Source organism: Eretmochelys imbricata, chromosome 11, assembly GCF_965152235.1.
Source record: "Eretmochelys imbricata isolate rEreImb1 chromosome 11, rEreImb1.hap1, whole genome shotgun sequence".
NCBI classification, from domain to species: Eukaryota; Metazoa; Chordata; order Testudines; family Cheloniidae; genus Eretmochelys; species Eretmochelys imbricata.
In genome coordinates this window covers 34,512,756-34,535,743 of record NC_135582.1, presented here as the reverse complement: position 1 = coordinate 34,535,743, position 22,988 = coordinate 34,512,756, and the positions used below count along the sequence as shown (strand labels likewise).

At 42.1% G+C, this 22,988-nt stretch overlaps 1 protein-coding gene across 1 annotated transcript in view; it reads left to right on the top strand.

The window, feature by feature from the left end:
* Positions 1-1,140: 1,140 nt before the first annotated feature.
* IFIH1 (interferon induced with helicase C domain 1) overlaps positions 1,141-22,988 on the top strand; it is a 37,013-nt gene continuing 15,165 nt past the window's right edge. The window contains exons 1-6 of the mRNA XM_077829639.1: positions 1,141-1,909; positions 6,413-6,569; positions 9,319-9,501; positions 15,543-15,626; positions 19,682-19,902; positions 21,191-21,404. Coding sequence (XP_077685765.1) covers positions 1,460-1,909; positions 6,413-6,569; positions 9,319-9,501; positions 15,543-15,626; positions 19,682-19,902; positions 21,191-21,404 — 1,309 coding nt within the window. The 5' untranslated portion in view covers positions 1,141-1,459. The remainder of the gene's footprint in view (positions 1,910-6,412; positions 6,570-9,318; positions 9,502-15,542; positions 15,627-19,681; positions 19,903-21,190; positions 21,405-22,988) is intronic.

Sequence of the window (22,988 nt, the reverse complement as noted above, 5' to 3'; positions counted from 1 at the left end):
TTCAATCTCTTTGGTCACTCGATTACAGACCTAAAAGTTGCAATTCTTTAACAAAAAGCTTCAAAAACAGACTCCAATGAGAGACTGCTGAATTGGAATTAATTTGCAAACTGGATACAATTAATTTAGGCTTGAATAGAGACTGGGAGTGGATGGGTCATTACACAAAGTAAAACTATTTCCCCTTGTTTATTTCCCCCCTCCACCCCCCACTGTTGCTCAGACATTCTTGTCAACTGCTGGAAATGGCCCATCTTGATTATCACTATAAAAGGTTCTCCCCCTCCCCTGCTCTCCTACTGGTAATAGCTCACCTTACCTGATCACTCTCTTTACAGTGTGTATGGTAACACCCATTGTTTCATGTTCTCTATGTATATAAATCTCCCCACTGTATTTTCCACTGAATGCATCCAATGAAGTGAGCTGTAGCTCACGAAAGCTTATGCTCAAATAAATTGGTTAGTTTCTAAGGTGCCACAAGTACTCCTTTTCTTTTTGCCAATACAGACTAACACGGCTGCTACTCTGAAACTTCTCTAACATAGACACACAGCAGCATGCACATTTAAAAACACCCAAAGACCTTCCAAAACAAAACACTCCACTCCAAGCACAAGTCTCCCCTTGGAGAGAGGATGAAAGAGAGCAAGAGCAAGCCCCAGAACAACATGACAGATGTTAGTCATGTTGCTTATCGCAGGGGGTGGAGGGCACTCAGATACTATTGTGATGTGGGTGGTATAGGAACCTATACAGAACCAGCCCTCAGGGTTGTAAATAAAAGCTTGAAAAGTGAAGAGTGTGGGGCCTAGCAGCTCAGAAAACAGAAGGCAAATCAAACCCCACACTTAAAAACTCCTCATGATTTTTAAACCAATCTCATGATTTTGGGGGAGCTGTTTTGTTTGTACTGTACATATGGCTCCTGTGTTGCTATTTTTGCCTTTCTGTGCCCTTATGTATTCTCTTCCTTCTCTCCCGCCACCCCGTTCTGCTGGCAAAAGACGACTTGGGACAGGACCCAGCTCCCCTCCCGGGCTGGGCTGGCCACCAGGGCTTCCGCAGGGGCTGGCTGCAGGATTCAGGAAGACGGCTCAGCCCTTTGCGTTTGGAAACCGATCAGCCGGCAGGAATCGAAACCGAAAGCGGCCGGCGGGGGACGGTTAAAAGCGCCGTGAGCGTCCCCTGCTCCGCAGAACCTTGGAGGCGGGGAGCGGAGAAGCCGGAGAGACGTGCCCAGGCCACCAGCGGGAAGCCCAAAGGCTGCGGGTTAGCTACACCCTTCCAGCAAGGGCCGGGCGCAGGGGGAGAACCGCAGCCCCCGGCCAAGCGGCTAGGACCTGAGCGCCGGAGAAGCGTAGGGAACCTCCCCCTTCCCTGGGCACTGGGGCCTCTCGGAGCAGGCGGAAGCGCCGACGCCCCCAGCCTTGCCAGGGTGACTCCGGGCGCAGGAGAGATGTCGGCCCTATCTCCCGAGGAGCAGTTCCTCTGTCTGATCTCCTGCTTCAGGCACCGGCTCACGCAGTCCATACAGGTGGCACCGGTGCTGGACCGCCTGGCCACGCTGAGCCCGCAGGAGAAGGAGCGGATCCGGGCGGTCGCTGCGCAGCAGGGCGACCCGCAGGCGGCTGGGTTGCTGCTGGACGCGGTGGCGCGGGGCTGCCAGCAGCAGGGCTGGATCCAGCAGTTTGTCACTGCGCTGCAGCAGGGGGGCAGCGACTTGGCCGCCTGCTACGTGAACCCCGGCCTGAGCGAGCTGCCCTCCCCAGCGGAGGAGACCGAGCACGACGTGTGCGTGCAGCTGGTGCAGCTGCTCTATGGCACCCTGGTGGACAAGCTGAGGAGCCGGCAGGTCACCAACAAGTGTGTGGAGAAGGGACTCCTCCAGGACGATGACCAGGAGCGGGTAGGTAGCGCTGCCCCCTCCACCCCTGGTGCTGGGCTTGGCCGCGGAGCTGCTGCATTTCCACACACCCCTTACACCCACAGAGCTGGAGAGGTAGCTACCGCGGCATTGTTTTCCCGGCAGCCGGGGTGCGGGGCAGGATTCCCGGACAGGGTGGATGAGCCTCATCGTCTCCCTGTCAAAGGAAAGTCTCACCCGGGCCGAGCGCTGCTCGCCTGACTCCCGCCCCGCCCCAGCAGCCCTTCGCAGAGGAGACGCGCAGCAGCTGGGATTCCTTCCTTCCTTCCCTCCCCGGGCAGCGAGCCCAGGAGGAAAGCACAGGAATTGCCCTTCCCTGCTTCTGGTCCCACCTCTCAAAAGCTGTCCGGTGACCTGGGTGGCGAAAACGCCTCTGCAGAACTGATCTTCCTCTTCTGTTGCTCAGGCCGCAGGACTCCCCTGTTTGACTCTCATAACTGGCGCTTGTACAACATATCAAATTCAAACATGTGTTCTTCAAGGTTCTCCACCCCTCTGCTCCCACTCATGCTTGCTCTCCTATTTCCTGCTCTCCTGTTCCAGCCCTGCCGCCTCTATATTTGTTAATTTTGTGCTTTTTTTTTCCTTGCTGTGTCTTGTGCTTGGAACAGCCCCTCTCCGATAATACACCTGATAACCATCTTTTCATACAAACTCCTCCTCAGAATATGTCTGCTATATCTTTTAACAATAATCCACTAATGAATGCATTTCTTTCTCTCTCTGTGTGTGTATGGTAAAAAAGGGTACCATTTTGAGGTTGGAATTTTTGGGGTTCTCTGGTATACATTATGAGTGATTGTCTTACGTGGATTGTAAGTCTTCTGCGGTGAAAACCATGGCTTGATCTACACTACAGAGTTAGGTTGAGGTAAGGCAGCTTATGTGGACCTAATTAAGTCAGTGTCTACACTAGAATGCTGCTTCTGTGGAAGTAAGTGGTCTGGTACACCGACATAATAACAACCTCCACAAGAGGCACAGCGCTTATGTCAATTAGGGCAATGCAGGGTCTGTGGAATTTCGTAGTGTAGACAAATCCCAGTCTTTACTCTTTGAATTGTACAGTTCTGAGCACACTGTACATACTCCCCCCTCCCCCCCGAACATAGAAAGACCCAATTTGTGTCATAGGGACTCCTACTTAGGCAAATGGGATGTCCTAAGCACTTTTAAATACCCATCCAGTAGGAGGTGTCCATCAGCAGCCTGAGAACTGTGACAGGCATGTATACTGATGGTGATGGCAAAGCCACCTGTTGTAGATATTCTTATTGATATGATACGGTTTGATGCTGCAACGGATTTGAACTTGCTTGCTAATAAGATTTTGACTACAAACTGCACCCTATGACCATGGCAGTTTTGTTCACTTTTTCCATGCCAGAAGCTGTCATGCATTTTGCATAGAGAAAAAGTGTTGGCTAGTTTAGTTTCAGACAGAGTGTCTGGCAGCGATGGTGGACTTTCGAGGGTCATTGAGCACCTCTAAATCGTTGTCTCTGCATTCCAACAAGCAAGTTTGAAGAGGGCAACTCTCGTACATGAACCTCTGGAATGCACACTGAGGCAGGAAAAAAATAATTTGGGACAGGACTTAAACATGTGCTTGATTTTATATGCATGCTTAAGTCCCATGTTTAACTTCAATCGTGTGCTTGAGTCCTATTGACTTCAATGAGATTTAAGTATGTTTAATTTTGAGCATGTCCTTATGCACTTTCCTGAATCAGGAACTTGGATTGTAAGTGGTTTGGGCTCTCATTCTTACTATGTGTTTGTACTGTGCCAAGCACAAGGGCCCTAAAAGTGCTATGGCGATTCAAATAATTAGTAATAGATAAGATATAAGTGGTGTGAGCAGGTATTTTTTGTATTTTTAAAATGGAGATGGCTGCTAGAATTGATAATGTGTCTACCTACAAATAAAATGGTAAAAGAAACCAACTAACTAACCTGAAAATAACTTTTTTTGATATAACTTCAATGCTATGTGTTTTAGTGGGAGACTAAAAGATCCTGTGTTGTAAAAGTTAATGTTCCTATTTATTTCATCATTAGTGTGTAGGTGATGAAAAGTGAAAGACCTTGAAAAATCTGGTTTAGCATTATCTAGCCCTTTTTTTGTTTGTTTTTTGTTTTTTTGGTACTATAGCTTGGGCGACGAATACACTAATTCAGTAGTTTTCAAACAATGGTCTGTGCGAACTGGCAGTTCACATGAAGTTGGTAGCTCCTCCAAACATCACGGTTCTTCACTGCAGAAAACTATATACCTGCAAACCAGGAGGAGCCAACCTAGGTAGTGTTGGCACCAGGAGTCTACTACCCCTGAATGGATCTTTAATGGCTTCCAGTGGAGCAGATTACTTTCATACCAGTGAAAAAGGTCCACAGTAATTATCTTGCATACACAGCAGTTTATTTGAGAAGCAATTATACAAGTGGTAAAAGGTTACATTAAGCACATAACTCCTATGTTAGACATTAAGAACTATACATTCCTCTTAGTGAGCCTCTCTTTCACAAACATACGCAAAGAGGCCCTGTGCTAGCCTCACACAGTTCCTGCTTGGCAAACAGAGAAGGCGGTTACCAATTCTATGGACGGCTTCTTCTCTCCAGGTCTGGTCTCCTCAGCCCTCTGGTCTGTGTCAGATTCCCTCGAGGCAAGGTCTTGGCTGCCTGGAAACCCCGCTGGTCACAGTCCTACTCGAGGCCACAGAGCAGAGTTTTGGCTACTCTGTCTAGCAGCATTGCTTCTTTAAGCATTAATTAAGGAATCCCCCCTCTCGCTCCAGTAATTTATTTTGCTTGATTTTTATACTCTTTTTTTCCTCAAAGGAGTCACATGTCTTAAAAGCATGCCCAGTGAGCATGTGGCTACTAATTTTTACCTAATTAATACTTTAGGAGGAGACTGCAGAGTGGTACCAACTGAACATTACCCCACGTTCACTCCTTCCAGTGGCGTAGCTAGGAGGAGTGAACGGGGCAGCGGACATAAAAGAAAAAAAGGTGCCACCTACTTGTATGCACCGGGGGGCGCTCCGGGTCCTCGGTGGCACTGAAGGCCCCCGCTGCCAAGGACCCAGAGCGCATGAAGGCCCCCGCCGCCAAGGACCCGGAGCGCGTGAAGGCCCCCGCCGCCAAGGACCCGGACCGCCGCCGGGTGAGTAAAAATTAAAAAAGGCACCTATAAATTAAAAAGGCACCCCTTGTGCTCAGAGCGGGAGCGGCCGCTCCCCCCGTTTTTCCCTCTTGGCTACTCTACTGACTCCCTTATCAAGCATTCACTTCAGCCCCCTGCATGATGTCCTTCAGCAGGGTCGAGATGCCCCAGTCAGTCCATGCTCCACACAGGATGTTCTACACATGTTGTTTGCTTTCAAGTGGACATATTTGCTGACTCAAAGATCAGTATTAATCATACACGCAGCATGGAGCCAGTCAGTTTCACCTCTGGCGTCTGCTAAGAGAAGGGTTCTGCTCCCAGAACCCTCTTTCGCAGTTCAGTCATGTCAAGCCATGTTCTCACTCCATTCATTCAGTATGGCCACACCAATTTGGCAACGTCCCAACAGTTAGCTGTCTCTTCTGGAGTCCAGTGTTAAATAAGAAGCAGAGCGGAAATAGGAGTTGTCCTCAGGGATCATAGAAAGCATGTTTAGGAGCAGAAGAGGATCAGGCAACAGGGAAGCATGGACAAAGGGAGAGGAAGAAAAGGGGTCAGAGTGGTGGAGGGAAGTGTATGAAGGGAAACAGGAGAAGATGGGGCTGGGAAAAGGAAAGGAAAAAGAGTAACGTTAGACATGATCATTAATTTTCACCCACCAAGCTAAAATGCATACATTGTTCCATGTAAGCCATTGCTTTAGTTGCGATGGAGATGTTCTGCAATGGTAAATGGGAAGAGATATGGCCCTCACAACTATGAAAGAGGGGATGTGGTCCATCTCTCAGTTAAGGGGAAGGGTGTGTGTGTGTGTACGTGCATGCCACAGAATGCGGTTATACCATGGGTTCAGCCTGCAGCCAGTAGGCTCTGCAACTTCAGTACCTCTTTATTTCAGCCTTTATTTATACCACCTACCTTAAAATATACCACTGGTCAGACTGTTGCAAAGAAGTGATTGTTTGATGCCGGACTTCACAAACTAAGGGAGGTGGCAATAGATTATTCAGATTTTGAATTGGATTTAAAGATAACCTGGCTATAGCCTATGGGGAGCAATTTCACATGTGCATGAAGATGGACTAGATGACAAAATGCAGTAAATCTCTCCTGATTAAAAATAAAAATTGGCTCACTTATTTTGTATTTTTATCTATATCTGTGTGTATTCCAACTTAAAGGGAAAAAACCCACAACCAGAGTTCTGTACATTTTGTCTTTACTATGCTGTATGAGCCTTTTAAAAAAAAAATTGTTCTGAGGTTTTAATCTTACTTTGAGAATTTATTTTCCCCTTCTATTTTAACCAGATCTTAGCTGCAACTGAAAATCATGGGGATAGGGAAGGTGCACGTGAGTTGTTAAGTAGAATAATAAAGAAGAAAGATTGGTTCTCTCCATTTTTGGCTGTCCTGCGTGAAACTAAGCATGGAAACCTTGCAGATGAACTAAGTGGAAATGTACCAGGTAATTGTTATTTCACTAGTTTAAATTATGACTTCACCAGCTTTGCTTTTTGTGCTTGTACTGAATCTTTGGGCCCAATTCCAGAATTGTCTTCAGTGAGACTACTTATTTAAGGATTACTCATATAAAGGTGTCAGGATAAGGCTCTTAATTTCTTACTGACTGACTGACTGACTTTTAAACACCTAACCAGACAAATGACAAATTTAATGAAGATTGACTACTTAAAAATTATAATTCAGTTGCATATTTTCCAGCCCACCTTTATTAACTTTGTATTTAATACAGTTTTTTTAAAAATCCATGTAATTTTCAGCACATAGGCATTCTGAAAATTTGTTTTTGATAAACACAAACTGACAGTTTCAGTTTTCTTGCACAACAGAAAGGATTATGTCTTCCTAAGAACCCCTAGTTACAAATGCATGTACTCTTGAACATCTCCTATATGGGTAAGTCAATCACAGCTCTCAGATGTTAAATACAATAGAGTAAACAAATAATTAGTTCATTCATGGAAATGACAAAATTAAGAGGGCTTTAGTGTTTCAGCTGCTGTTAACTATTCATACTACCACAGAATAACTCATTTTTAGGATCATCCTTTCCAGATTGCTGACCAGGATTCTGCAACAGCTAAAAAAGAAGCAGCAGCTCAGATGTCTGTTCCAGGATTTAAATTGTACCCAGCACATGTAGGGACATTTTAGAAGTTTTTAGGGCTTTTAGCAGTTTAGTACCAGACTTGTTAAGTCTCCTGCTTGGCCAGGAAGGTCCTGTTTTTTCATCAGTTTTCTGAACTGTCCCCCAATGGCAGCTTCAACTTCCCAGTTTGAAGAGCTGAGGAGACACTGACTCAGGGGTGTTGACTATAGTTAGCACACAACTTCACCAGGTAAGGCTATGATTAGAATCTTCCAGGCCTCTAATGGGGCATCTCCCTGCTAAGAGCAGGAAGCAGCCAGATCCCTCTCTCAGCCCAGGGCAAGCAGCAGCTAGTATCAGGGACTAGCAACTCAGCCACAGTTCTCCACCCAGTGCAGGACAGGTTGCAATCAGGACAGAGCATCAAGGAGTCAACCCAGGGAGATGCCAGAGCCAGCTAGCAGCAGATTTGTTCCTGTGTTCCTAAAGTTCATTCCATGCAGCAGCTTTGTCAGACTTAACTTCTAGTAATCAGGACACTTGCTCTTATTTATGTAAACAATGTAATGCATATTCCTCAAATATGTAAATTAGAGTATTAAGTTATTTGTGTACAAACTCCAGATTTCTGAACCTTCAGCTTTAATGTTGCTCTGTGCAGATACTGTGCAGGGTAAAAAGTTGAATAAGACTGTTATTCAGTGCACTGTTGAGGCCAGGTCTACACTACACACTTTGGTATAACAACATCGCTCAATGGTGTGAAAAATCCACACCCCGAGCGACGCTGTTATACTGACTTTAACCCACCATGTAGACAGCACTATGTCAGCAGGAGAGCTTCTCCCGCCAACATTGCTACTGCCTCTCACAGAGGTGGAGTTACTAAGCCGATGGGAGAGCTCTCTCCCATCGGCTTAGAGCGTCTTCACCAGAATCACTACAGCTGCACAGTTGCAAGTTTATAGTGCAGACCTGTCCTGAGTCTTAGCGCTTTAGCTTGGTAACCTGGGCTAATGCAGTCCTCAACAAGACATTACATAATATAGCATGCAGCAAGTCCATCACGCTGTTATCACCAAAAAATTAATATTTTCTCATGTCAGGAATGCTGTATGCATGTAGGATATGGTGAGTGGATGATGGGCCCCCTGAGGGGGTTGACCTGCCCACCTTTTTGTATATGTCTCCACAATTGTAAGGACAGCCAGCATTCTAAAAGGCCCTCTGTCGTTGGTGTGTAGTCAAGAACATTGTAAGAAAAAGAGAGGTGGCAAAATTTTGTCTCTCTGATCCCAAATGACTTGTTAATGGAAAATGGCTTCTTGAAGTTGTATGCAGAAAAGGACAAGGTGTGAAAAAAAACCTCAAAATAAGAGAAATTTAGTAATTCAATAATCCTGCAAAACAAGGCCACTTTTTAAAAACAAAAACTTAAATAAATGAACAAATATGGAAAACCCTGGAGTGCAGTGATCTCCAGTGTTTCTGTGTGGAGCACTCATATGTAATTTATCAAACTGCTTTGTTATTACTGATGAATATTCCAACTCTTATGCATCCGTGTACCCATGCTGAAAACTAAAAGTACTGCAAGGATTGAGTCTAAAAGAGGGATGGTCTTTGCGTTGAAAAGAATATAGAACAATGACAGAACATTGTTAGGCCAAACCCTCTATTATGCTTTCTGGATTTATGGACCCACATTATAACACAGGATGAATTCTGCTGGTCTTTATGTCCATGCAACCCCATTGACTTCAGCAAGGATTTACAAGTACAATGGCAAGCAGAATCTGGCCTGTTATTTTATTTTCAGACCTTAATAGATCAAACATTTTTTTTCCCCTAGAAATGGTGGCAGTAAGTATTATAAACACAGTGAGTCCAGTTTTCCAGTGTTAGTGTCTGAAGAGATCATCTAAATCCTGTATTTGGACCCTCAGGTCAACACTTAGGACATTTACGCCTTTGTGTGCTGACTCAGATGTGCAAATATGAGATTAGACTTTCTGTTTAGTTGCCTGCGTTTGGAGAGTGGGCTGCACGTTTCAGTGAAAACAGCTTGTTTTGTGATGTAGTTCAAATTTTATTACTTTTGTAGAAACCGAAAATAAAGAAAATGGGATCAAGCAACCAGCTACTACAGATGTGGACATGGAAGCTGAAGAGCCATTGGCCTCTGAAGTAAGGGAGGAGCTGAAGCAGAGAGATGAAATGAATGATAGTCTGGCCAGAGAGAGCATTATATTAGGAACATCTTTTGAAGACACTTCTGAAGTTTTAGGTAATCTAATAGTGGGTACTTTTTTTTAGCATGTCACATAACATGACAAAACTTCAGGAATTAGGAGTAGCTGAAACCAAGATCTGTAAAATATCAGATATAGATTTGTTTCCAGTGAGCTCCCTGCAGGCTAGAAATTTCAGTTTACTGAATGTATGCTATGAGCAATGCTAAGGGCATAAGTGAAAAGGAGAAAGTACGCTCTGGGGGAAATGGTAAATTCCCACCCCACTCCCCACCACATATTTACAGTAATATAAACAACTGCTTATCCACTTTGGGCCAAATTCTGCAGGCCTTGTTCTGTCCTTAGGTAAAATTGTCACTTGAATTCAATGAGAGATGCAGTGGGCTAAGGCATGACTAAAACTGCCACACTTGAACTGATTAAACACAACTAGAGAAAAATCTCCCCTAAGGCAGCAGTAGGGGGTCCAGGAGCTGTCTTGCAGCACAAGACAGAATGGCTCAGGGGGACCTGTGCCAAAGCACTCCTACCTGCTGTTCCCATGGAGCAGGGGTCACTCCCATGGAACCAGTACAGGTTTATAGTGAACATATAGGATTTGCTACTTTAGCATGGCCTTCATGATTTGCTCACTTTTGATAAAAAGAGCATCAGTATTTGTCTTCTTCCTGTTTGTAATAAAATATTTTAAGACTATTTGAAAACCAGCATTAAGATGTTGTTTGACTAAATGTATAATTCTCATATAGGTTCAACAATTATCACAGATTTCAGGTTAAATCAGCCCAGGTCTACATTAGAAAAGGTTTGGTTGTATAGTTATACTACTATAACTATACTGGCAAACCATCCTGGTGTAGAGGCACCTTATACTGGCAAAAGCACTTTTATGCCAGTATAATTGTGTCTCCACTAGGGCTTTTGCCAGTAATTGTCTAACAACTTTTTAAGGGCAAATGTTTTCTTTACACCAAAAAAAACATCTTCAAACTTAACTTACTAGATCGTGTACAAACACAGAATCAGAAATGTTTTTAATTACTTATATTCCCAGTGAATTCACTTTTGAAAAATGTGCTTTGAACCATAAATAGCAGCAATACAGGCCCATATGGGATCCAATGATTCAAACGTATGCTTGTGAGCTAGGAAGACTTTCACATCTGTTACAGGTTCAGATAGAGCCCAAGTTGATAGTAATGATAATGGTCAAGATAAATCCTGCCTGCCTTGCTCCATGTGTGCTGATCCAATCAGGGATTTTAATGGATCTGCTCATATGAGTAAGGCAAAGGAGGATTTGGCTCTGAAAACTGTAACCCTTCGCCAAGGGTAACAAGACAGCTCCTTTTTTGTCCAACATAATATTAACAATATATCACAAAGTGTGTGTTTTAAAGTAACTGGTAGATTGTGTACTTGCATAAAAAACATTTGTAGGCAGTCTTAGCAGAGATGCCAAGTACTGAACTGAACAGATTGAACTCCCTTTCACTCTTAGAAAGGGTCTTTCGAGAACAGGGCCTGGACACAACGACATACCCTGAGTGTGGTTATATTTCCATGCAGAGTTAGCCTGGGCTCTTTTCTGGTGTTGCCCCTAACCTGCCTTCCATCCACACACAACAACTGCTCACTTTAGTGGTGATTTTAATCTGGGCTTTCTGACCCAGATGAGGGTGTGGGTTAGAGCCTGGGTTTCGCTTTCACTCAGGCTGGTAAACCATCCACTTTGCAGTGAGGACACAGGGTGAGTCACTTGAGTGGTGATAGTTTTCCAGTGTCTGCACATGGTTCCCTCCCATGTTCCCGGAAAGACAGACAAATTCTCCCATAATTAATTGGGAAAGAAACATAGAGCAGCTCAGGTTAGTGCAGCACAGAGAACGTGGGGTGTGCCCCCAGAAGTCCTAGTGACTCACGCCTGGTAAGTGCAACACCAGTCAGGACCCAGTAACCTTAGGTAGGGCTTTGCATTGTAGCAGCTCTCACCCAGTCTCCTTAAAATCAATTTCAGTTTTGTTTGACAAGATCTGTTTTCCATACAGTTATGTTGATTGACATTAATTATGTTCTGTAAGACACTTCCATAGGGATGGAGAATAGAGAAGTAGCTGCTGTACCCTGTTTTCCACCCTGCCTTCCACCTCCTCACACAGATTAGAGCCTATAGATCTAAGTTTTGCAGTATGGGCCAGATTTTCAGAAGTGCTTTGCACCCAGCTGCTCCCATTGTGACATATGGCCATTGAGTGTTGAGCTCTTTTGAACATTGAACCTTACATTTGAGTTCACTATAAATTGATTCCACTGCATTCATTTTAAAAGGAAGGTTTCAAATATGTCTTACAAATGATTCTCTGATTCCCTTATGTTAGACACACCTCACATTGTTTTAATATTGCAGTCCAGCTAATTAGGTTTACAAGATGGTTTATATTTTGATTCCAATACTTTCTCCTTTACATTTGTCCATGTGTTCCACATTTTAGGTCTGTTTCCCAGTATAATTCAGCACAAGCGGGTGCTCTTTTCCATTTTATCAAAAGCACAAGGGGCCTTATTCTCGACTGCCTTGCACTACATATGCAATCATTTCTGTCTGTGCAAAGTGGGTGTAAAAGGCTATGTAAGGTGCAGTGAACAGTAGGGAACAATGAGCACTCTGAGGGAAGGATAACAAGGCTGATGAAAATGGTCGAAATATCAGCCTCTGTTTTGATCATTTGGGGAAGGTTGACTTTTTTTTAAAGTAATTTATGAAAATCACCAACATTTTAAAATGGAGAATGTTACTCTTCTTTCACTTGAAAAACCCTCTTTCATTTTGGAAAATGAGTTCTTTTTCATTTCTCTTCTAATGGATTCTCCTGAGGGAGGGTTTTGTAATGAATACTGTAGCTTGCGATTTAAATGTTAGCACAGAGAATATATTTACATTTTTTTAGAGCCACATTTTGGTGCTGCCCTTAGGGTTGTGCCAGAAAACCTATACCCATAGTGGAGCAGCTAATCTCTTCATTGAGAATGTAGAGCATTTCTTGTCCAGCCACTAACTAGAAGTAAGACCAGATTATAGTAGCCATTTTGAGGGCCTTCATGGAGTGGTTGGTAGACTCACTCCAGGCCCCAGTAACAGATGTTCACATCACAAAGCTGCCATCAGTGCTTGTGCTCGTGGTGGTGGTCTCATCAGAGAGGACAAATCAAGAGTAGATATTGACGGTGGCTCTCCAGGACAAAGTTAAAGCTTGCCCTGCAGTTGCCTCTATTTTACTTGTTCTGTTGACAAATAAGAGGGGTTAATTTCTGGTAATCAACCACCTTTGAGAGGCACTAAAACTTGCTTAAAAGAGAGCAAGACCAAGCTGTCATGTAGTCACTGGCCTGGGACATGCTGACCATGAAGCAGATTACTTCTCCCCCAACACGTTTCTCACCAGGATGCTTGTATTGTATATTTTTAAAGTACCATTTTCAGAAGCAAGTGTAGCTTATCTTTATCCAGGAAATGCTAGATCTCTCTTTCTCTTTCTCTTTTTTTTTTTTTAAACAGAAGCTTTTATTATTAATGACCATTTTGTTATGTGGATTACTGGTTGACTACAGCAGGACCCATGTATATGAGTAATAATGGATTAATAATTGAAAACCTACTAACAGGTAGTATTGACCAGGTGTTCTACTGCCTTGCATCTTGTGTAGTCATTTAAACATGTGCAAAGTGGATGCACACACTACCCTCCGAACTTGGTAGTTTTCTACACTTACTTTGCACAGATGGAAATGGCATAAATAAGCTGCAAGGCAATGGGGAATCAGGTCATGTGGGCTAGATGTTTCAGAAAAGTTCTTAATCCATTTAGACACCAAAATAGTTGAGCCTTTTTGAAAATCTGACCATACTGTCAAGTTTATAATTTAATTCTGCCATATCGTTGTCCTCCAGTAGAGGGCATGTTAAACATTGAGATAAGTCTGTCATACCAGAGATATTCATTGCAGTGTTCAAGTCTTCTAGCAGGTATAACATAATTAGCACTTTCTAGTTTTATTTGGAAATTGTTTAGTAGATTAAATGTTGTCTCTTTGCCTTTAAACTATATGAAAAGACTTTTTTTAGCTTGCTACTTAAAAGGCACCAATGTAAAAGTCATCCTTCTGGCTTTTTTTTTTTATTATTATTATTTATTTTTTTGCTTGTTTTTAAATCTGCTATAGATACAAATAATACCTAAGATTACATTGGCTGAAAAAGAGTAGAAGGGAACATATTTTTTCCTTTTTTCAGTTTTCATACTTTATTCATTTGGCAGCACTTGGTGTATAGGTGTTTTCACTTTTTTTCCTTTTATAGCTATAGTTAGTCAGTGTCCCTACTCTTCCATGCAGAAACAGGTAGGTCTGAAATTGTTTAAAATTAAAAAAAAAAAAAAAAAGCTGGGGGATTCAGGGGCACGTGTAGTATCAAATTGAGTTAAACACAGTTTCAGAAACTTAGATTTCATGTTGAAGGAGTCTCTTTAAAATTATTTTGGAGAAAATACACTTGCCTTAACGAGTTGTAGTGTGATTACAGCCACAAAGTGTATTTAATTACTAAGGCCCTGATCCTGCAAACACTTGAGCATATGCCTCTATTAGAGTAGCAACGAAGTTATTTTCAGGAGTCATGGAAAATGAGATGAACTATTAACAACTGTAAGTCGGTGGTGTTGTGTGCTGTGCTTTAGCCGTGTTTCACATCAGTGGTAACCAAAGTGGCATAGCCAGATATAAGTGTAGTCAATACAGTGCTTTCGGACCCTGTGGAACAATACTGTGTAAGTATAAGATTTTCACTTAGTTTTTAGACTGATATTTTAGCTTTAATATTAATAAAATGAATATTGTCACATTTGGCTTAAGCTCTGTAGGAGAGGAGCCGTGTCTTCATATTTGCTTAAATAACTGCAAGCATGTGGCACTAGACTAGATTAGGGCCTCTGGATGGTACTGTAATACAAATAATAGGTTTTTTTAATTATTTTACTAAGTTCCAATCAGTTATACCTGTAGAAGTCAATTAAAGGGAGAGAGGTAGGAACTGAACTGACCCATATAACCTTTCTGACTGGTAATAGTGATACCCAAGAAGGAAAGCTTATTTTGTCTCTTGATACCTCATTGTTTGCCAAACTGGCAAGGAAAAGCAAATCCAGGTACTGAGTTTGTTAATAAGAGGCTTACCAGGCAAGTCTTATTGGAAGTTAGATTTGTCACAGTAAACTTCTGTAACTTGTTAGTCCTTGCTGTTTTTATATTTATATATTTCAACAAGATAACCCACAAGAAAAAACATTAAGAAATCTGACAAGATACGTTGTGGAGGCTTTGGGAGTGCAGGGTACATGTGTAAATGATTTTTATGACTGTCAGTTTTGAACGTAATAAATTAGACCAGAAAGCGCTGGTGAACTTTCTGTACACTTTAAAGAACTTTGAGGTCCTACCACGTTCATGTTTAACTTCAACTTCCTGTATTCTGTTATTGTCTGGTTACGTCTGTAGCCTAAAGTGTCATAATAGGTCTCCCAAGGAATCATTTTTACTTCTACAGTTTGCAAACCACAAAGTCTTTAGATTTACTGGGAAATGGGCATCTCCATAGGTTACCAGTGCAGTTCCTCCTCCAGTTCACACAAAGCTAAATGCTGAGCCTGGGTCTGTCCACTTTGAACTCTTAAAGCTGGAAAATTGCCCTGTGGGGTAGGCAAGCATTTCCCCTGACAGTAGGGAATCCTCCTATGGCATAGCTGATCCTATACCATCTGTACTGCTCCCCCCGGCACACCACAACCTCGGCATAGGGGGCAGGAAGAGCGTGTGCTGGGGCAGGGCTGAATGCTTGGTTCTACCCGAGATTGTCAGCCACCCCAGCCTGTTGCTGCAGCTGACATAACTTTGAGCTCCCCTCAGCTACTCTGCTTTTTTGGCATGCCTTTGTTGAAATATAGCGTTAACTACAAGCATGCAGGGAAATATTCTTATGTCATAAAACATTTAGATTTATTTTTAATGTTATCTTTTACAGAGTCTGATGTCAGTTTGCTCGATGCAAGTGTCAGTTGCTTAAATGAAAGTATGGGCCATAGTAGCAACACAAGTGGTGATACAGGTACAATTTCTTTATATTCTAGCAAGCCTGAAATAAGGTGTATGGGAGCAAGCACCTGGGGTGTTCTGTACCAAGAACAACAGTTCCATTGTGAGCTCCAGCCTCGTCTGTAAGCTCTTTGGGGCAAGGACTCTATTTTCACATAACACAGTGGGATCCTGACTGGGGCCTGTGGGCTCTTCCATAATGTAATGTGTAATGATATGCGATGTTGTGCCATAAAGTAATTCATCACTTGCCTTTTCTTCAACTTCCCTCAAAGTAAAGCGCATTCCAGAAAAGAGAGCCAGTTTGTGCTCAGCCCCTGAGTAAGACAGTGAGAGGGAACAAGTTTTAGCAGCACTTTGACAGGTTATGTTTTGAGGGATCTAATGGCTAGGGACAAAATTTTTCAGGAGAACAAGTTCCACTGAAAATTAGAGAGACTTGTGTTCCTAAATCACTTAGAGCCAGCTACAGAAAGGTATTTAGGCACCACTGACATTCACAAAACCACTGCTCAGCTGCCACCTGTGTCCCCATGGCACCTAAGTTTCCACTAGTCAATGTTTGCAAAGCTGACTAATTGCTGATACTACCCCACAGCTAGCCAGCTCCTCAGAGCCCTAGCCCCAAAGGGCCCAAAGCAAGATTTTCAAACTAAGAGGGGGAATGCCTTGGGCAGAGATTTGAACCAACATCTCCCCCATTCCAGCTGAGTGCCCTAACCACCAGACTGTTAAGTATTCTGGGGGGTGGCTCTCTCAATCTCTCCTATTGGGACTGTTCCATTTAGTATAAATCACTAAATATTGATTTGGCCAGAGAGAGACTGATTTTATAGCCCACTGGTTAAGGCACTCACCTGAGAGGTGAGGGAGACAGGTTCAAGTCTCTGCTCCAGATCAGATAGAGCAGGGATTTGAACTTGGGTGTACTACATCCCAGTGCCCCACTCACTTGGCTATTCTTGTGCATATGCGCTCTCTCTTCTTTTGTTGCCCCTCCCCCCGGATTTTTTTGTGAGAAAGATCTGTTTTGAGGGTGGCACCAGCCTCTGGCCCATCAGTAATGGACTTAAGGCCAAGATCAATAGGAATTAGGCACCTAAATAACTTTGAGGCTCTGGGCCCTAAGCCCTGCCCCTTTCCTGTGCATTTCATTCCCAGCTAGTTTAGATGGCTCTCTGCTCAGCTTGCTGGTTTCTGAGGATCGCCTCCTTAGGTGCCTCACTCTCTCTATACAATACATAGCCTAGGCACCTAACTCAGGGCTGAGAATTCAGGGTGCCTCGGGGTTAAGCAGTGCAACATGAGCAGAGCAGTGCCTAAGTATCTTTGTGAATCAGATCCTTAGCCACTTTTGCAAATCACATCCTAGATCTTGCAAATGGATCTGCCTAAGCAGAGCTCTGTTGCCTTCAAAGGGAACCCTTTTGTCTTTAGGGATCTAGCGCTATTAAAATTTGCCTCTCTCCCCCCTTTGTGTGGGGGCTGGGAACAATCTGGGTCTCCAAATATAACCAGCTGACACAATCTGTTTAATAAAACCAACATAAGGGATTCATGAAACCAATATTAATAATATGAAACCTTCATAATTGCGCTTGATCCAACACCAACTGAAGTCTATGAAAAGATTCCCATTGACCTCAGTGGGCATTGGGTCAGGCCATTGTGATATATATGTTCAAAATGTACAAACATTAATCACTCAAGGTATGGGATAAAAGGTGGGGTTTTAAATTTTTTTATTAATGTGTTAACTTGTTGAAGGTGACCCCTGGGGTTCACCAGGACCAGTTAACACTTGTTAAAATTCAGCTTGCTCTGTCTACAGTAGGGTTTTTAAAAGATGTTCATTAAAATATGCTTGCTAACACAGTTCTTTAAAAACAAACAAACCATAGTTTATTCTCATCTAGCAAATTTTGTGAGGCCAATATTAGAGCTAAGGAGAGAGAGACCTCCTGCTAATGACAGAGTTTGGTATTTTAAATGAGTGTCAACGGCTCTGTAATACTGTCATCAGTGGTTTACTAATAGTGTTTACTGTAGTGAAGTTTGTGTCCTTCACTTACATTTGATGGCAGTTTGATATTCAAAGATCATTTTTCTTAAAAAAAAAAAATAAAATTAAGAAATGGAGGTTAGGAAAAGGATGCAAAGCACGGACTACTGATCGTGTGAGTAGACCCAACACAGCAATTCATATGAGCCTTTCAGGGAAACAGCTAACTGGGAGAAAAGGACATAGCATAAAGGACGTTCTTTAAAATTTTTTTAAATCTATATGTTTATCAAAAGGGAGGAAAAAAGATACAGAAGAAAGAGAAACATTTTTCTAAAGCGGTTAGGTTAGTTTGAGGATTTCAAGACATTGAAAGTTAACCAAACAGACAGGTGATATGGTGCTAGTTTCAATATGATTATTGGGTTTAGCCAAGCAGAAAGCAAACAAATGCACTTCCTCAAAACGGAGCACTAGTAGTTAAATGACTACAGCCAAGCACTCTCTGGTGTGAATTTTCCTTTGCTCAGATAGTACTGCACTCAGATTAAAAGATAAAACAAGCGAAAAACACTTAGAAATGGAACCTGAATGTTTCCATCAGCAGTCTTTTCTCAAGGTTCATTAAATTCTGTTAGTTTAGTTTTATTTAATGGAATCAGATACAAAAATGGGACACATTAGACACAAAATAAGTAACAGTGATGTTAAAAGCCCTGCAATTCTTTGTCTAGTGATCTCATCAGACAATGAGAGCAGGGTTTGGGGTTTGTTTTTGTCTAGTGAAATAGTGTCTTTCTCTTTGCTGTGGAATGTAAGCACTTTGAGAACATATACAGAGAGTTCTATAAAAGTATGGTTGAAAATAAAATAAATCTTAAATGTATATACAATAGTGTAGAAATAAGTTCTGCCTTTTAAAATGCAGTAAGTTAATACAGATCAACTCAGAGCTTGATCCTGTTCCTGCTGTCTTTGTGCTGTGAGATTAGCACTGAGCCCATAATGTCACTCAGATTATGTCTACACTGCAAACTGAGGTGTGGTTGCACTATACTCATGTTGCTAGCCCTCGCTGCTGCATCTACGCCACTCTTTTCAGCCATGCTAGCATGGATAGGCCTGCCTGTGCGGCAGTCACACCTCAGATAGCACTGTAGACATACCCTTGGGAGGCAAGTGAAGATGGGATTGTAGCATGGGTAGGCATACCTGTGCTAGCTTTAATCTAGCTAGCCTGGGTGACAGCAGTGAAGCCGTGGCGGTAATGTAATTCATGTGGGATTATACATATCAATGAAAGGTTAGCAGTATTTCAGGAGACGTAGATTTCCAGAATCTTGCCTACTTATTATGGACCAAATCCTTGGTCCTGCACAAAGCCCAAATAAATGGGATTTGTGAGGGGGGGATTCTATGGCGGCTGACTGAATACAGAGCAGCAGTAGAGCTGTACAAAGGCTACTACCGCCCCCGGGTTGCCTTAGCGCCTCCAGTTACTTTACTCCCTTCTCATACAGTGGTTTTGGTGGTGGATTCTCAATTTGTGGATCATGCACCGAAAAGCTTTGCTTCATGCTTAGACAGACAGAGTCCTCACAGAGCCCTGTGGTATGCAGAGATTGTTTCCTTTAACGTCCATCAAGTAGAACTATACTAACTCACAGCATTCGAGGACTTACTTCCACTGCCTCTACTTGTGTTGGACGATCTGGCTCTATAGGTGTTAAGTAATAAATTAACATATAACTAGCTTTGCCTATTTCCTGATTATGTTTATTCTGAACAAGCTTCTGACTGGGCTGCTTTTCAACCCAGGAGTTCCTTAGATTAATTAAAGTAAAACTTTTGGACATGTCCAGTTATCTACGCCAAACTTTTCTGTTAGTATAAGGGAAATTGTTCAGATTTGCACAAGACAAAAACAGTTACGTGGAGAGGTCTTTATTTTACTCGGAAAACATATGTCATATTTAAATTTGCATTATATTTAAACTTTTCACGTTATTTGTAGAATTTGCTGGTGATTTCCTCTATTCATCCGTTGTATTTTTCCATCCTCTTAGATGAGGACGATACGGACAAAGGAGCTTCCCCTGAACCAGAGCTGATTCTCAGAGATTACCAGATGGAGGTTGCAAAACCAGCACTGAATGGGGAGAACGTTATAATATGTCTCCCTACAGGCAGTGGTAAAACCAGAGTGGCTGTTTACATTACCAAAGATCATTTGGATAAGAAGAAAAGAGCATCAGAGCCTGGAAAAGTTATAGTACTTGTGAATAAGGTATCCTGTGCCATTATAACAGGAATAGTAGATTAAAGCTTTTTGCATTATTATAGAAATGTGTGGCTGGAAGGGACCTCGAGAAATCATCTAGTCCAGTCCCTGAGCTGAGGCAGGGCCAAGTATACCATGTTAATATCGATCTTTTAAATTGAGCACAAATCATAATGCCAATAAACTCTTTGAATCGAGCTATGTTTAAGAGGACACTGATCCAGATTCTGATCTCCATTACGCTGGTGTAAATCCAAAGGATTCCCATTTACATCAGTACAACTGAGAAGCTAATCTGCCCTATCAATTATATAGAGAAAAAAAAATTACCGTTATCTGTGTTACTAAGAACAGTTTAGATGATTAAAATTGAAAATATTATTTAAAAAATATCAAAATGTCTGTTTCATCATTATGATATTTTATACCTGAGTTTGATAATGAAGGCCATCTCCTGGATTTTGCTTTTCTTTGTAGCAATTTTTAGCCAGTTTTGCTGAGTGGTTCTGTTGAGGAAGAACAAGTTTAAGTTTACAGCACTGCAATGGAATGTGTAAATTCAAACTGTTCTCACTGACATTTTAAAATACTATACAAATATTTCTGTTCCCATTAGAATTGTGTAAATAAACAAAAAAGTACAGCCTATATACCCTTAACTTAAAAAATATTTAAATTGTCAGTGTGTCTTTAAGATCTATTTGTTAAAATATTTTTCTAGAGTTTAATAAAATATCTGTATTAAAATTTTTGGTGGATAGATTTTTTTTTTACCACATTATTAGGGGCATAAAAGGGGGGTGGGAAACATGCCCCTAAATAACTAATTAATGAAACCTTTGGAAGATTTTTCATTCCTGATGTAAAAATCCAGTAAACCCACTCTCATAAAAATATAGTACAGTCCTTAGTACAGTACTTTGCCATTGGGCATTTTCCACTGTCTCTGTAGCACAAAATACCCAAGGTCTGTAGTATTATAGGCATTAATAATTCCGTCTAGATTGGGGTATATTCTCCTCACTGTGCGTGTACTCTGTATTCTGTTAATGCCAATGGGTATTTTGTGTGCTTAGAGAAGAAATTTACCCCAAAATATGTAGTAAAAGTATGGGTGTATCCGGTGTGACAAGCTCATATAAAAGGCCAGGGGATACTGTTACAGAATAAATACTGGTTTACACAGAATAGAAGTTTTTTAGCTAACAATCATTTGATGTATGATATGCATTTAATAGAATTAATTCTGCGTGTCCTGTGTAGTTCAAATTCTTCTCTGGAAACTTTTATTCAGGTACCATTAGTGGAGCAGCATTTCAGAAAAGAGTTCAACCCATTCCTGAAGCGCTGGTATCGGGTTACTGGATTAAGTGGTGATTCTCAGCTGAAAATCTCATTTCCTGAAGTTGTAAGAAAAAATGATGTCATTATCAGTACTGCCCAGATCCTTGAGAATTCACTGCTGAATGCAACCACAGAAGATGATGAGGAAGGTGTCCAATTATCAGGCAAGTTTTTCACTCTAGGTTTTCTTTTGGGGACTTAACATGTGGTTCCTTTCCAGAGAGTGTCAGTGTGAAAAAGGCATGGTGGGGTTCCATGTTCATTGTTTCTCATTGCTGTTTTTCTAATTACTAACCTGGCAAACTCAACCTGGGCTGTGAGAGTCAAGATGGATTCTTGTCCTCTTGTGCACCATCACCAGGAATAAAAATTTTGGCAGCCAAATTAGACAGAGTGATACCTTTGCATCTCCATTCCCTTCAATGTGTTTGCCAAAGTGAACTGACTGGAATAACAATTCTGTGGATGATACAAAAGGGAATAGAATCCAGCTGACGAAATTTTAGCTGTATTGATCCATTAGCAATGATGGGCAAAAAACAGTAAGAACTTTATTTTAGTTAAGTAGATATGACTGAATACAGAATAGGAACCACTTTGTTTTGAGTGTTAAGATATCGTTTTTACATAGTCACTTTTCAAAGCCAAATTGTACTTGAGTCCTTATCTGTTATATTCCTTTACACACACACACACACACACAGAGAAATGGGATTGCTCCACATCACAACTCTGTGAGGTGGGCAACTATAACAATATCCCATTGTTGGAGAAACAAAGGTCCACAGAAGTTAAGCTACTTGCCCAAATTAATAGATGGATCTGTGTGGGGAATGGGAAGGAATTCTCCTATTTCCCAGCAATAGACCAGCCGTGGAGCTACAGCAAGGGCCTGACTCTATTGACTTTAGTGGGGCCACGATTTCACCCAAGCTGTGGATCCTGCCACATGTGTTATACCAATAAAATAAAAATCAGCAGGATCTTATTAAAGGAAAAAAGCAAAATACCACATTTATTGTGAATACAGAAAGAATCATAGTAAGCAGTTAGTTATAGCTGTAACATTCCATTCAATCTCATATTTATTCACACACACACACACAGGTTCTGCAAGGTTGTTATCATAGTTACCAGCCTTAGAGTTGTTCATGCCAAGCCACTGGCCAGGTGGCCTGGACATGAGGAGGGAGCAGGGCCTTGTCAGATGCTCATCTGATGCTCCTGGAAGTTGGTTTGCAGAATCAGACCCCAAAGTTCTCACTTTCTAGAGTCCACTATGCCAGTCTATGGGAATTGCTTCATCATGCTGTTGCTGAATCAATCAGCAGATAGCACATTCCTGATGGCTCCGTGCTGCTAGATGTTATCTTGTTCTTTGGTTCTCCCATTCTTGAGGCTGTTGGGTGGATTCCAGTCTGCCCTCCCGGGGGGTCCTCTGGTTATTTCCACTTGACGACGCCTTCAGCCGATGGACAATGGATTCTTAGGCTGGCACCTCCCTGATCATTCAGTTATTATCCACACCAAGCATCCATCCACATACATCCTCTATCTCTATTTTAATCACAATTGTTAATACAACAAAAGGGTGGGGAGTCTCTGGGTGCTGTTTCTGTTGTTACGGTGTATTGCTTTTGAGTCTGTCTCTGTGTGAATTGCTTTGAGAACAGACTCTGTCTTAGAATGTACTAACGCAATTAGCAGCTTGCAAGTTTCACACACAGAGGGAGAGAAACAGTACCAAA